This window comes from Typopeltis vanoorti, chromosome 10 (assembly GCF_054136105.1).
Source record: "Typopeltis vanoorti isolate ZY-2024b chromosome 10, IOZ_Tvanoo_1.0, whole genome shotgun sequence".
NCBI classification, from domain to species: domain Eukaryota; kingdom Metazoa; phylum Arthropoda; class Arachnida; order Uropygi; family Thelyphonidae; genus Typopeltis; species Typopeltis vanoorti.
In genome coordinates, this window is record NC_143558.1 from 33,103,401 (window position 1) to 33,118,303 (window position 14,903).

Below are 14,903 nucleotides of genomic sequence, written 5' to 3' on the forward strand. Positions count from 1 at the left end.
GAATTTTATTTTAAGTAAGTTCTTAAATATGGTAGTGTGTCTCCTCCATAATTATTCACAATGATTGCTGATCACCATGCAATCCTGAGGGGGAGAGAGAGGAAAAAAAAATCACTTCTCCCAGTTCTTAAAATTATGGTGGAAATTGTCTTATCATTTTTATCGCAAAGTTGCTAGGTGGTTCACTCTCTACATTCTTCCTAAACCAACAGAAAATCTACACACACTAGCAGATATGTGAATATTAACATTACCAGACTTCAATAGTAAAAAGAAACATTAGTAAGTACCCCACTTCAAAATGAATTAGATAACATTATAAGCTATTTTATATTACAAATGGATACATTCCTACAAAAATCAAATGATTTATAAATCACCAACTGCAAAAACTTGCTTATTTATATAGGAAAGTTTGCATTAGCAGGTCTAAAATATCTGCAGCAATGGGGAAAAAAAAATAACACACAAGAAATTAATAATTATTAACTAATTCAGAAAAAATACTACATGCTTGCTACTGTCTATGCAGTTGGAGAGAAAAATGAAAATAACAAAAAAAAAACTGTTTGAAAACTGAGAGAGGATATTCTGGGAATGAGCATATACATTAAGAGTATGACAATACTCTTTTAACTATAAACAACATCAAAAGCAGACAGCCTTGATTACATCCACAGAGCACAGTTAGGCCACAAAGACACAAGCTTGGATCATTGATATCTTGCTCATTTCTTTCTTGTGTGCCACTGTGATCACATGCTGATTCTGAATCTTTACCTTGAGAATGATGAATCAATTACTAGCAGTAAAATACTAGTATTAACATATTTAGTTCTGTACCTATAGTGTTGTGAAATTCCATGATGCAAAAATCCTTTAAAAATTACTAGTAATTTGGTGTTTTCTACCAGTATTTTGGTATATGAAAAGTACTTTTAATGCATGAGGTAATAATTTTATTCTTGACTCATTTTATAAAGTACAGTTCCTTATTTGAATAAGCCAGACCACCCAGATCAATGAAGGTTTCAAATTGCCAGTTGAAATTAACTGGCAATAAGGGGGGGATTCGAAGCAGTCTATGAGATCCAACTCAAAAGCAAAAAGAGCTAAAGACATGTCATTAGAAAGGAATTTCTGTATTTTCATGAAGAAAAAAATATTTTAAAATGGCTTTTGATTTCCTAATGAGCAGTGAGCCAACAAATTGAAATAAGGTCACATTTAAGGGAGCACAGCCTTGATAAGTTGTGTTTTCTATGTGCTCATATTAACAAAAATGACTTTATATTACAAAAAAGTTTACTTTCCTTATTTTTAAAGTTGCCATTTATGTTTTGAAATGAATTCTTTATAATTTATATTAATAGCATTAATACTATATTTTTGTTTGGTGTAAAATGTTTTTATTCGTTTATATTTTTATCATGTTTTGTGTTTCTTTTTGAAAATTGAAGAAATTATTGGTAAATCACTATTGAATTACTGGTAATCAGAAAAGTCAATAAATTTACAAACCCTATTTCAACATTATTCAATCATATGTTTCAACTGCTAAAGCCAAAAGGTATATTATGGTTATCTGAATCCAGATTTAAGTTTTTTTCTTACAATAGCAAGGCCAGAGTCTAAAAATAACCATGAGATAAATCCTTCATATTTCATCCCTCCAGTACAGTACAGTGCAGGAGAGCATAGTCATAATGTTCACATGCATATTACATAGAGCAGTTCATTAATATCTCTGAAAGGGACAAAAAAAAATGCATCCATTCAGTGCACCAGATATGAATCTGAGTAATGGTTTGAGAAACAAAACATCCGGTGTCGACTTTTCCTACAGCGAATACTAACTCATGCAAAAAGATGCCACTGTTGCATTTTCAGTTGTAGCAATTGTAACCATTTGAAGTTTAGATTTTTCTAGCAAGTCATGTCATCTCTTAAAAAAATGTATACGATACCTGAGGAAAATAAGGCCCACCTTATTTAAAATTTGAATAAGTTAGACAATTGTTTAGATTAATTAAAACAACAGTGTTCGTGTAGGTGATGAAGATGGTTGGTGGAGATGGAGAGTTGTAGAGTAGGTACCCTCCCTCGATGAGTCTTTGGACTCCCTGGAGGTGTTAATAATAATAATAATACTTCCATACCATTCCAATATTAGACAAATGACAAATCCATGTGATGTGAAATTTACTTACATGATACTGAGGTAACATTTCTAATTTTCTGATCAAGCAGCATATATATTTCTTTTGATTTACAAAAGAAATTCACAAATTACATTCATTTATCATAAAAAAGAAGATCAGTGCAATGTTTAAACAGGTCTTTAATGCTTTCTAATTTACTTCTGACTGATGATCATAATAAAAGACACAAAGCATTGGAGATAATGTTCTTAAAAGAAATCACTCTCTTATAATTTTTAACATTTATTAGCCATAATTTGCACTCAACATAGAAGCAAATGCTCACAAAATGTTTGATAAACTCTACTGTTTGAATTTTTTTTAAAATTTGGTAATAACCTTGTTTACTAAAAATTAATACATTTCAGTGTTTCCTACCAATTTTTATAATGTAAAAATGTGCAATATAATTCTATACAGACTAATTTTCTCCTTGCCTTACATGAAGAGAATATTACGCTAATGTATTATCATGAAATAATATCCAGTAATTAATTACCATTACACTGTGACTACAAACAACAGTATCCACAACTGTGCACTGTTTTTTGTATAGCAATAAACACTTTTGTTCGATTTCTTTGCATTGATGCAGAATTTCTTAATAGTTAATAACAATAAAGAAATGAATATACAATAATGAAACTGTTTATAAAACTGCTTATTTTCATTTGTTTTATAATTGCAAAAAAAAAAAAAAAAAATTAAAGCTTAATAATTTATTGCACTGTATATGCAATGAATCTTAAAAAAAATGGAGTTCTTAAATCAGATGTAAGAATAAATTTTCAACAAATTTGACTATGAAAATGAAATTCTTGTTTACAAGCATTTCATTTTTAATGAAAAAAAAATGTAATTTTCAATTTAATTTGTTTTAAATTAATTAGGAATAAACAATTACAAAAGTTGTTATTACTGTTACCAAAATATATATTTAAAAATGTGTATTATGGTTTTTTAAGAAATTTACACCGGCCATGTGATAAAAGAACATCAGACATGCAAGACAACCAATTAAAATGATTTTGCAATACATTGGATTCTATATGCTTACTGCTGACAGTACTTGAAATCCTCATCCAAATTTGCCAATCGTTCAGTGTGTCCCCTGAAAGCACACACAGGACAAGGAAGTGAGGGATTAAGGGGTGCCAAAAAACTTTTGTTATATAGTACAGAAAGGTATTCATGCACACAAGACTAACAAAGCAAGTATGGTTAGTAGGTAAGAATATTAAAATGATAAAAATCTACCATATACAAAATTTAAAAATTGGCTCTACATGCAAAAATTAACTTTAAAGAAAGAACAAAATAAAACACCACTCTGTGACATATATAGAATTTGAAAATTAACCTAAAAATAAACACATTAAACAGATAATGCAATCATTAAGTAACAAAACTTTTTATGTACACATAATTTGCAAGCATGCAGTAAACAAAACAACAATAAAAATACATAAAAACTTGATTTTATATATAAACACAATATACACACGCACACACAAACTTTGTGATGAATATAATATATAAACATGAACAACAACAAGAATGTGAACTTGTGCCTCTTAACATAATACCATTCCTATTAAACAAAAAATATTTTTTTACAATTAATACTAAGATCAGTTAAGTTCAGAATTTTTCTATCAGCTTCGTCTTCATAAAGATAAATTGTAATATAATGTATAAGTGAAAGAACAATAAAGTAAACAGAAAAGGAAAAATAATCCAAAATTATTTCACTATTGTAAATATGTTAAAACATTAATGTGATTAAAATAACCTACAATAATATACAATAAATCCACTATTTCATCATAACATGAAGAAATCGATAACCTCAGCTTTACAAGATCAAGTCACAAGGCTTGGTTACTGCTCTGTCAACCAGGAGACACCAGTGCTCCAAACAGAACTAAAGGAAAAGTAAACCCAAACAGCAGTGCAAAAATCTTAGGACAAAAAGCTAAACCCAAAATTTCTACAATATCAAAAAAGGGATCCATCACTTTAAAAAAAAAAAAGAAGTTTTCTTATCATGTCTTACAGCTGCAGCAAAACAGCAAACTTCAATCCAGTAACTCCAGACAAAATTGATGCAGCCCTCAAAACTAAAGCAGATAAAGCTGGCATTGATGGCATCCTTCCAGACTTTCTTACTCATCTCGGCCCAAGAGCAAAATCCTGGCCATCTAATTTCTTTTCCTCAATGATAAATAATGAATGATTTCCAAAACTTGGGCATGAATCAAAGATAATAGTTTTGCCAAAACCCAATAAATCAACTGATGATACTAATACCTACTGCCCTATAGCATCGCTTTGCACTTCTTACAAACTTTTTTAAATGATTATCCTCTCTAGGATTTCTCCCAGTGAACAGACTAGAATTAGACCTGGCAGAAACTGTTGAGAACAAGTCCTAGCTCTCTCAACCCAGATAGAAGCTGGATACCAAAAGGGTTTAAAAAGAGGCACTGCCTTCATAGACCTAACATCAACTTATGACACCATATGGAAGAAAGGTTTACTGTATAAAACAGCCAAAATAATCAACTGTCAAAAAACTTTGAAATTATTAGAACAAATGCTCTCCAATAGGAAAATAAAAATTCATTTGAATTCACAAAAAAAAGCAGAACATTTATCCTGCAGGATGGATTGTCGCAAAGATCTGTCCTCACACCAGCTCTATTCAATTTATACACAAGCGACATCCCCTCCTCAACAGCCAGTCAAAAGTTTATTTATACTGATGGAATAGCAATTGCCACCCAAGACAGCACCTTCCAAGGCCTTGAGGAAACACCAAACAAGATTGAGCTCATTACAAAATTACTTTGAAAGCTGGGGACTATCTCATAACCCAACAAAACTGTTGTTTCAGCTTTCTGCCTAAATAACCTTGAAGCTCATAGAAAACTAAACTTCTGCAACAGGAGTAATTCATGAAGGTAACCTCTGTTATTTTGGTGTCGCACTTTACTGTAGTCTAATATACCAGAAACATTCAGGGAAAAAACTAAGTTAAACAAATCTTCCAGGAACAACATCATAAACAAGTTCATGGTACAACTTGGGGTCGTAATGCCTCAACTCTTACAACAGCAGCCCTGACTCTGGTTTTCCCAGTGACAGAGTATTGTTCACCAGTTTGGAACCAAAGTCACCACCTGACTCTAATGGACAACACAGCTTAACATAACAATGAGAACAATCTCTGGTACGCTAAGATTCCCCCCACTCTTTCATGGTTGCCTGTTCTTACCCACATCACTCATCCATGCTTCAGAAGAGAAGAAGCTGCCATCAAAGAAAGAAATAAAATCAGAAATAATACACACCTTCCTATACATCAAGATATCACTCGAATGCCAGCTTGCTGCCCTACCCCCAGATCTCCCATCTAGCTCATGGAAATACCAGATGATAGTCTAGATTGGTGGAGAAGATTCTGGAACAATACAAACTAAAAAAAGTACCTGATTATAGATCCAATTAGCAAGCCTCCAGGATTCAATCTACCTTCACCTCTAGTGCCAGCTAAATATATTTAGGACTGGACAAGGCAGCTGCACCCACTTATTACATCTGTGGGGAATTGCACAGTTACTTTTTTTGCATGTATGATGCTGTGCAGACTATGTCATATGGCTGATGACTGTACCACACACTCCTTTCCTGGAGGCCTCAGGAACTTGCGTTTACTCCCATATAGTGCAACTGATTGGTTAACTGAGCTGTCAATCTATTATATAGTTTTGCTCATTAATATCTTGTATTTATACACATACATTAAATAAATAAATAACTATGACTAAAGAAAGGATATTAAATATCCATTCTTTTTTTCAACCAAATATACTGAACCTATAAAGTTTCAAAACTAGCACAAGCTTTTGAGAGCACAACAATTAGGCATCAGAGATGCCTTAGGTATTGCTCCACTTAAAAGATGGTGGCCTTTATCCAGAAGTCTATTAGTGTTTTTGATTAAGGTTTTGCAGCTTTGGCAGAAGGTTGTTCTCTCATAAGCTCCCTCGTCATTTCTGAATACTAAAATCTGAAACTTAATAATTTTAGTATTTTTTGGCTGAAAAAAAGGATAGATTTTAATCCTTTCTTTGAAAATTTGGCTAATCCAAGTAATTTTAGGCATTTTTGTCAATATTTACAACTTACGTTCATTTTCAGAGGAATATACTGATTTTAGATTTGACTAAAATTAAGAGGCTATAATGAAGTGGAGTTGCAATTGATGTAAACTGGTTACATAACCTACTGTTGCTAGGCAAGGGACAAAGTAGATGTCACAGTTGCTCACCAACAATGACTAATAGATGTCTACCATTTATTGGTTATGATGGACGTGAACGGAGAGTACCTGGTTTCTCGATTGCTAAGTTTGATATAGTTCAATCTTTATATAATTTGGGTAGAACAGTCTCTTATTTTATACATTATTAGTTAAAGAACAAAGTGATTTTCATGGATGTTCCCTGACAGTAACATTATAATAGATATCTATCATTTACAGATTATGGAAGTGAATAGGAAGACCTTTTAGCTAGCCTGAATGCTCAAAGAGATAACACTTTTTCTACTCTCCAACCAACAGGCTGAATAGATTTGAATCCTGACAGCCTGTTGGTTGGATGTCATTGGGTGGTAGGTGAATTTCATTGCCATTATGTTTATCAGAGGTCTTAAATGGTTTGAAAAAAACTCAAACCTCTTGAGCAGAAACTCCAAATTATCCCACCAACAGCACTAGTGTACTATAGGTTTACACAACCTTTCATAAATGGGATTCACATTTTAAAAACTCTTTTTTTTTTTGGATATAAAGTTTGACATAGTCCAATCTTTATTTGAATGGCACAGTGCAACAACACAGATGTTTTGCAGCTTCTTTTATCAAGCAGCTGTATATGGCTTTTATCTAGCTAACCATATGTATATTCAGAATAATCCAAAGAACACCTGTATTATGAATGGGCCAGAGGTTAGATAAAATAAAACTGCTGTATAGAGACCAAAAATGGTATTCTTCATGTCATTTCAGGCTTCCAATAAGCAAAGTTCCACACTGCTGAAAGAATTTCATTAATACTAATGCAGTAGTGAAGTAGCCTAGTTAACTGTGAGCTCAAAAGCATGCACGTATACACACACACACACTGAGAGAGAGAGAGAAAGGAGACGACATTACCAGTACATAATAATGCATGATGCATTCATGCCAGTTCTCTAAGACATCAGTTGTTATATTTTAAGTGTTTTTTTTTTTTTTAAATCTGATTTAAAGAAGTGAGAGAAATGGTTGATAATTTTCAAAAATTATCTATAAACAAGCTGCTCATGTTTATAGACATCGAAGAAAGCAGATGACTGTTCACTGTCAGTTCAACAGAACCTTGACTATGACAACATCTATCAGAAAAGAAACAGGTAGAAACAGAATGTCTATGATAAAGTAATTGGAGTGAATCTGGAGAAAGATTAAGGGCATCAATTAACCAAAATGCCCTATTCTGGACAGTATCAAGCATTTTTAAGAAGTTCTTTCTAAGGTACTGTCTTAAGCAGAAAAAAAAACTTTGTGGACAAAGTTTTTTTTTTTTTTTTTTTTTTTTTAAGCTGAAAAAGCTTGTAATGTGTTTCTGCCAGGAAAGACTATAGAGGTGTAAATCAGCCTAAGAAGTTATCTGATTTTGCTTGGAAATCTGGGTATTTATTACAAAAAGTAAAGGGGTGAAGTGAGATCTCATGAGAAGTACAACTGGACTGTGTTTTAGTAACACTGAAGTTCATAAGACTGTCCTCCTCACCCCATCTGGAGAATGACAATGAGATTGGAATTTTAGGCAGATCTTGCAGTTGGGAATATGCCACCATCGCCAAAACTATGGATAGAGATTTGTAGTCAGTGAGAGAAGGTCATTTCAGGAGGAAGAGCATGCAAAAAGTACAGAAGCAATCTAGAATGACATGTAGTGGATGACTAAAGAGGAAGCTGGCAATTCAGATCCAACAGGTAAAATGCAAATCATAAAATGGTATTTATTGAGCACTTCTATGCATTCAAATATGTGTTCAAAGGTTGATGGTGAAGCTAGAATGATGTTGTGGACTGAAAGTAGCAGAATCCATTCTAATAATCACTAATTCAGATAGCGTGCTTCCAGGTGGTGAGGAATAAAAAACACTAATGATGACTTTCTCCATGAATTTTTTGAGAATTAATTGAGAGAAATGGAACAATTCTGAGAGCCAACTTTTATTACTTTTTTTTTTTGGAATGGACTGAATATAGCCTCATCCACGCTGCATGGCAGATATAGAATGAGTAAAGAAAATGGAAAAAGGTAATATAAGATGGATGCTAATTCTGTAGCACAAGTTTTGATCACAAATGGAGAGATTCCATCAGAAAATGTGCAGATCTCTAGGCTATTTAAAGATTTTTCTAGTTTTTTTTTTTTGATGAAAGACTAGAAGACAAAGAACTGTTATTGGTATCATAAGAGGTAATTTGATATGGAGAAGTTGGGAAAGAAGTATAACAATAAGCTGGACTTATAGCAAAGTGGATATTAGATCCCGCATTAATTCCCGTAAACTCTCTGGTCAACTTACAAAACTTTCATAGTTTCTACATTCAGCTTTTAAATAATGCTGGATATCCACTTTGATCCTTTGCTTATGTAATTTTGCATCACTGAAATGAAGCCTTTTGGCTCTTTAATTTTAGTAATTATCTATGGATGATTTTATAATGTTGCACCTAATAATATGCTAATAAGGGAACAGACCATCTGATTGTTGTTGTCTGAACAGGAGACAAGTTTTTTTGCATTTGACTTCAGAGTTAGATTTGAATTTGTCAGTGAGTTTTGGCAGAAGTGTAAGATGGATACAAAGCTGGTGCTAGTCTTCAGCTCCTACTTGAGAGGAATATTTTTCATGGACAGCCTTGACACACTTAATGGAGAATGAATGTTTGGATAATGATTGGAGACTTTGAGGAGAATGAAAGAGCTCTTCATTCCAGTTAGGATTATTTCTTACATAACTCATGCTTTCAATGACACATTTTGCCATTGCAAATAAATCCAGGATTTCCTGTTTCCAACCTAAATGCTGTGGTTCTTATTGCAGTATGGATATGAATATCTTCATATAACAGAATTTTCACTGTCTGGCACTGGACTACCACCAGTCCAGTGCCAGACAGTGAAATCTTCAATCCTTTACCCAAGTCTAAACAAACAATGTGCATGTGAAGTATCTTTATGATGAGTCTACTTGTATATAGGCTATTTCTGGTCTATATATAGTCTACTTGTATATAGAATAAAAATGCCCTAAGCTCTTTTATATCATAATGTAGCAAAAGGTTATCTATCCCTCTTCCTTTTTCACCAGTCTCATATATCTGAACAAATCAAAAGACCAATTAAAAATAAATCCAGAGATAACTGGTACCCAGGTGGTTAGCTTTATCTAAGTTAACCACCCTGGCTTGGCCTTCTCTGCCTGGGATAGCTCTCCAGTCATCACTGAAGTTGACCATAAGACCACAGCAAAATAATACGATGGAACCATGAAAAACTTCTCAATAAAAATAGACATCTCCCCACTGGTGAATAATGCATAAGATGGGTGGTCTACACTACCTAGCCAAAAATTTGGTATCTCCTAGAATGCTGCTTTCTAAATATAAAAATCATCAGAATGAACAATTTCCATACTACAACATTGTAGAGAATTTGTTGCCGCATTGCTGGTTTCGAAGCCATGTTTTTAAACTAACTTTCCATAAATGATATTTTAACTCACTAATTATAAAAATCAAAATTCTCTTTCTGTTGCTGAGAGGTGTGTGGGTGTGGGAGGATATTGCAAAATAACCTGTTCTGTTGTAAGTAATGAAATGCCCACCACATTACACAATCTGTAACATATGTCAGAGACTGGATCTCAGATGCTAAAGTACCTCCCCATTTGATGATGTTTATTTGAAGATGACCACATGCAATTCTTCAAGTAAGATCGCTCCTGTTAGGGTATCCTTGGAACTTCTGTAAGTTATTAAATACAGTATCGCTGTTAGTACCCAATTATGGAAGTTTATCGCATTCACGAAAAAATTTGTGAATCTGCACTATGAATTGTTGGAACATCCACCCCTATTCTCCAGATTTGGCTTCCTCTGACTTCTATCTCTTCCCAAAACTAAAACTCTTCCTCGCTAGTCAGCATTTTTCTTCAAATCAAGAGGTGATTGCAGCTGTAGAGGAGTATTTTGCAGATCTTACTGAGAACAACTACAGGGATGGGATAATGGCACTGGAGCATTGCTGGAATAAATGTATGTCTTAAGGGAGATTATGTTGAAAAATAAAAATAATTTTGAAATTATAAATTCGTTTTTTTATTCTTAGGCTGAGAACTTTTCAGACCACCCTCATATAATTGCTTTTCTTCAATTTCTGTAATGTCTGTAATATTTATTATGTACAACTAAGTAAGAAAGATTATGGTTTTAAGTACTATGATTTTAAAAGAAAAGAATAGAAAAGTGACTCATTTTTTACTATACATATTTTTGTGTACAAGTTCCGAATTGACAGATGAAAAATGAAATGGGAGGTGGAAAATTCTAAGTATGGTGATGGATTCTCTCTTAGGGGTTTGTCTAAAAGAAATGCCTCCAAGATCCCATCTTCCGAAAACTTTTAATTTTCTCTTTCAGCACTGAAAGTTAGTCCACTGATTTTGCCAAAGTTTTCAAAAAAAAAAAAAAAGTATACTGAATCATTATCCCTCAAAGTCATCACCTGCATTTGCTAATACAGTGGTATCTCGCTAATCCGAACCTCTTTAGTCCGAACTGCGGTTTGAAAGAAAAAAAAGTTTTATTTATTACGTATTATTATTTTGTGTACTATTATTTTTATTTAATAATTATTAAATATTATTACTACAGTACAGCTTTTGTTTCATACTGTCGACTGTACGGTTATACTGGAGGCCTATTTTGATGTATTGTGTGTTCACGTTTGCTTTTTTTATACTGTACAGTACGTACTGTTTTGTCGGCATGAATCACAAATATACACAAAAAGAGGAAATTCAAAACGTGCATAATTTGGTTAAAAATATAAATCCAGATGTTGAAATTTCACAGACAAATGTTGCGGAATGAATTACAGGTAGAACCGAAAGTGAATTCGAAATCAAATCAGATGCTGAAATTATAAATATGACGCTACAGAATGAATTAGAAGACGATGGTGACGATGAAGAACTCGAAGAAAAAAAAGTAAAACATGAAGAGGCAGTTGACAGTTTTAATATGTGTATAGAATGTGTTAAGAAGAATGATATGCCATTCCACAAAATTTTTATTGCTGATGCAGCTCCGAGAACAAGCATTCGAAAAAAGTTTAACTTCCAAGAAGCAAAAGAAAATTAGTGACAAAAAAAATTAGTTTACAAAGAAATAAAAAACTTTTTTGTGTTATTTTGTGAAACTTTTTGTGTGTTGTGTACAAGAAAGTGATATTTTTTTACACAAATTAAGTTATGTACTGAACTATGCAATTTTATTAAATCAGAATCCTTAATACAGTACAGGTATGTGCAAATTAAATTTTTTAGTAAAATAAACTGGTGTACTGTATTATTATTATTTTTTTTTTGTTTTACAATACAGTATAGTAGCTTTTTTTCTATCAGTTACTTCATTTATTTACAGAATTAAATTGATGCACCATTAGAATCTGATTATTTTGTCTTAAACGCTAGTTATTGTTGTTCTCTTGGGAAAAAATTCGATAATCTGAACTTTTCGCTAATCCGAACGAGCATGGTTTTTATTAGTTCAGATTAGCGAGATAGCACTGTACTTTATTTTTCTTCATAGTCAAGAGAAGTGTTATCTTCTCTCACACAACATGTGAATTGTCAACATGCTGCAAAAAAAAAGGTCCATAATTAATGTAAAGGGCAAGGAACCAAGAGGACAACCTTGCTTGACTCCTTTTTGAATTTTGACCAGGTCTGATAGGAAACTGTTAACTAGGATGCAGGCAGAAGTGTATATATTGGCATAGGCTCCTTTAATAACAGATAGCAGCATCTTGCCCATCCCTATTTGGTGGAGGATGCGAAATAGAAAGTGATGCTGAACATTATCAAATGCTTGAGTAAGATCCAAGATTACTGCCATTGGTTGTTTTAACTAGTCAGAGTCGATCACATAACAGAAACAGATTCCATTCTACTGCTCAGCAGGAACTCCATATACCCATGTGCATTTGGATTATGTATCACATTCCTACTTTGAGCCTGCTATTGATAATATGATAAGAGATCTTATAGCCAGTATTAGACAGAGAAATAAGCCTTCGGCTGTTGATTAAAGTGTAATCGCTATTAGGTTTTTGAATGAGGATGGTATGGTTTGCCAAAATTTACTTCATATGTGACCTGTAGAGTAAAAAGAATTAAAGAGTATAACTAGAATGGGAAGAATAAAATCCCAGGGCTTTTAGTAAAGTTCTATCCCTAGAACGTTGAATCTCAGGGATTTTTCTGTCTAACATTCTTTATGGGCTATAATAACTTGAGCTACTGTAATGGGTCTGTTGAGTTCATCTTGGATATGAACAGGAAAGGCATTAATTTTCCAAGAGTTATAGTTTCCCACAGTACTACTACTATCTTCAAACAGATTTTCATAGTATTTCTGAAAGAAATCAAGGACATCTTGTTTGTTGGACATGTCTTCAACATGTACACAGATATTTGGATAATATTAATTTCTTCACAGAATTTAGTGAACTCTATATTGAAGAAAACAGCTGAAGGGCTGTCTGCTAAGTGCTGCTATATTCTTATTTTAATTTCATTCTTCCACTTGTTTCTGCCTTTCCAGTTCTATCTTTATGTTGATGCATTCTATACCATTGTCTCGATTTGTGAACCAGCTTCTCTCTTTATACAGGTTTCAACCTTTTCCTTTTGAGGATAGCATGTCCCCCCCAACTACATTCAATCATATTGTGTTTTACTGCTTCTTTGAACTTCATGTATTCCAGTACTAATTAACATTATTCCAATTTCAACAGTGTCTGGAGTTTGGTTGAAAAGATCAATGGGAAATCTGGTGGAAGTCTCCAGGGCCAAGAACTGATCACTATAGTTCCATACAGTGGAATTTAAGTAAGACTGGATTGTGATCTGATATGCAGTATCAAATGTTTTATCTGAATTACTCTGTTTTTATATAAGGGAAGAAGAGATATAAATTCAATCAAGATGAAAACCAATAGCTTCATTAATGTTATCATAAGCTTGCATTACCTAGGGATTAGGGTTGTGAATTCTCCATATGTCTACTAGTTGAACATTGTCAATGCATATTTTTAACAGTGTATATCCTACTTTTCCATTCTGGAGTCAACTCCTATTTTGTCTAATGTGAGATTTTCAATATAGTTCCAATCCAGCTGCTATGATGTAGTGGGCACTGTATAAAAATATGGCAGTAATTCCTGGAAAAATATATTGCCTAACTGTTCCCCTGGATAGAGCACATAAGCCTTTAAATATTACAGAATAACCCCTATTCCAGTCCTGTTAGTGTTTTGAGAAACAACAACCTAATGATGGTGTAGCATAAGTTTTCATATGGCTTCTTGTTTAACTGGACTGTGCAATCCTCACATTTAATGAGGCAAAGCAGAAAGGAGATGATATGATCAGTGAAGTGTGTCATAACTTAGCTTTAACCTCTAGATTTTGGATGAATCTGATGAGGTCTTAAAATTTGTGAAGGAGCAATTATGTATCTTGCTTCTTGTAAATTCTTTTCCAACTTTTTTGCAGTTGCCTGCCATTATTTCAATTTCATGGCTACTGTCTTTAATGTGGAACCTGGTTATTTTCTTGTCATGTAGATGGTAATTATAGTGAGAGAGCTTTGCATCAGTGAACTTTATTATTTTTTATTTAATCGTATCCATCTATTTTCCTTGTTCTGTATGAGATAGTTCCCCATAATCCATGAACTCTTTTGAGACTGAGAGTCTTCAATTGGTGATCCACAACATTCTACATCTTTACATTTTTTATTCTTCTCCTTTTAGATTTTGTTCCTTTTTTTTTTAAGTTTGTCTTTTAATTTCTTCTGTCTTCAATTTCTTGAGTTAAATTCACCTTTCCTTTTCAACGATCTTTGTCTAAATGCTAAGTTCTTTCGAATGTGTTACTTGCCTTTCTGTTTCCTCTTCTTGATTTCTTGTATAAGGATTTCATTTGTTTTGTATTTGGTCTTCTGTATGTTCAGATATCATACTAAATTTATTATTATTTTAACTACTGATGTTCTGTTCCATCTGCATTTGACAAAAAAAGTGACTCCTGCTATTCTTAAATTTTTGGGCTACCTTCTGGTTGATACTGTCATGCACTTTTTATGATTTTAGCAAGTATAATTTGTTTGAAAGAGTCCACTTTGTTAGACTGAATTAGAAGATCTCAGAACTCTTTATTATTTACCACTGATGCTTATGTTGTTCTGACAGGTTCTACTGATGCTCTAACTCTTTCAGCAAAAGTTCTAAAAGGGCAGGTAGTAATGCAATGGTCAGAATTTTTGTATATCTGGCAGGATTTGGGACA

The 14,903-nt window shown here is 33.0% G+C and overlaps 1 protein-coding gene across 1 annotated transcript in view; it reads right to left on the reverse strand.

Annotated features, from left to right (window-relative positions):
- The window catches only part of hppy (MAP4K3-like protein hppy), a 452,362-nt gene that overhangs the window by 201,534 nt on the left and 235,925 nt on the right, over positions 1-14,903 (reverse strand). Inside the window, exon 15 of the mRNA XM_090399556.1 lies at positions 3,259-3,312. Coding sequence (XP_090255682.1) covers positions 3,259-3,312 — 54 coding nt within the window. The remainder of the gene's footprint in view (positions 1-3,258; positions 3,313-14,903) is intronic.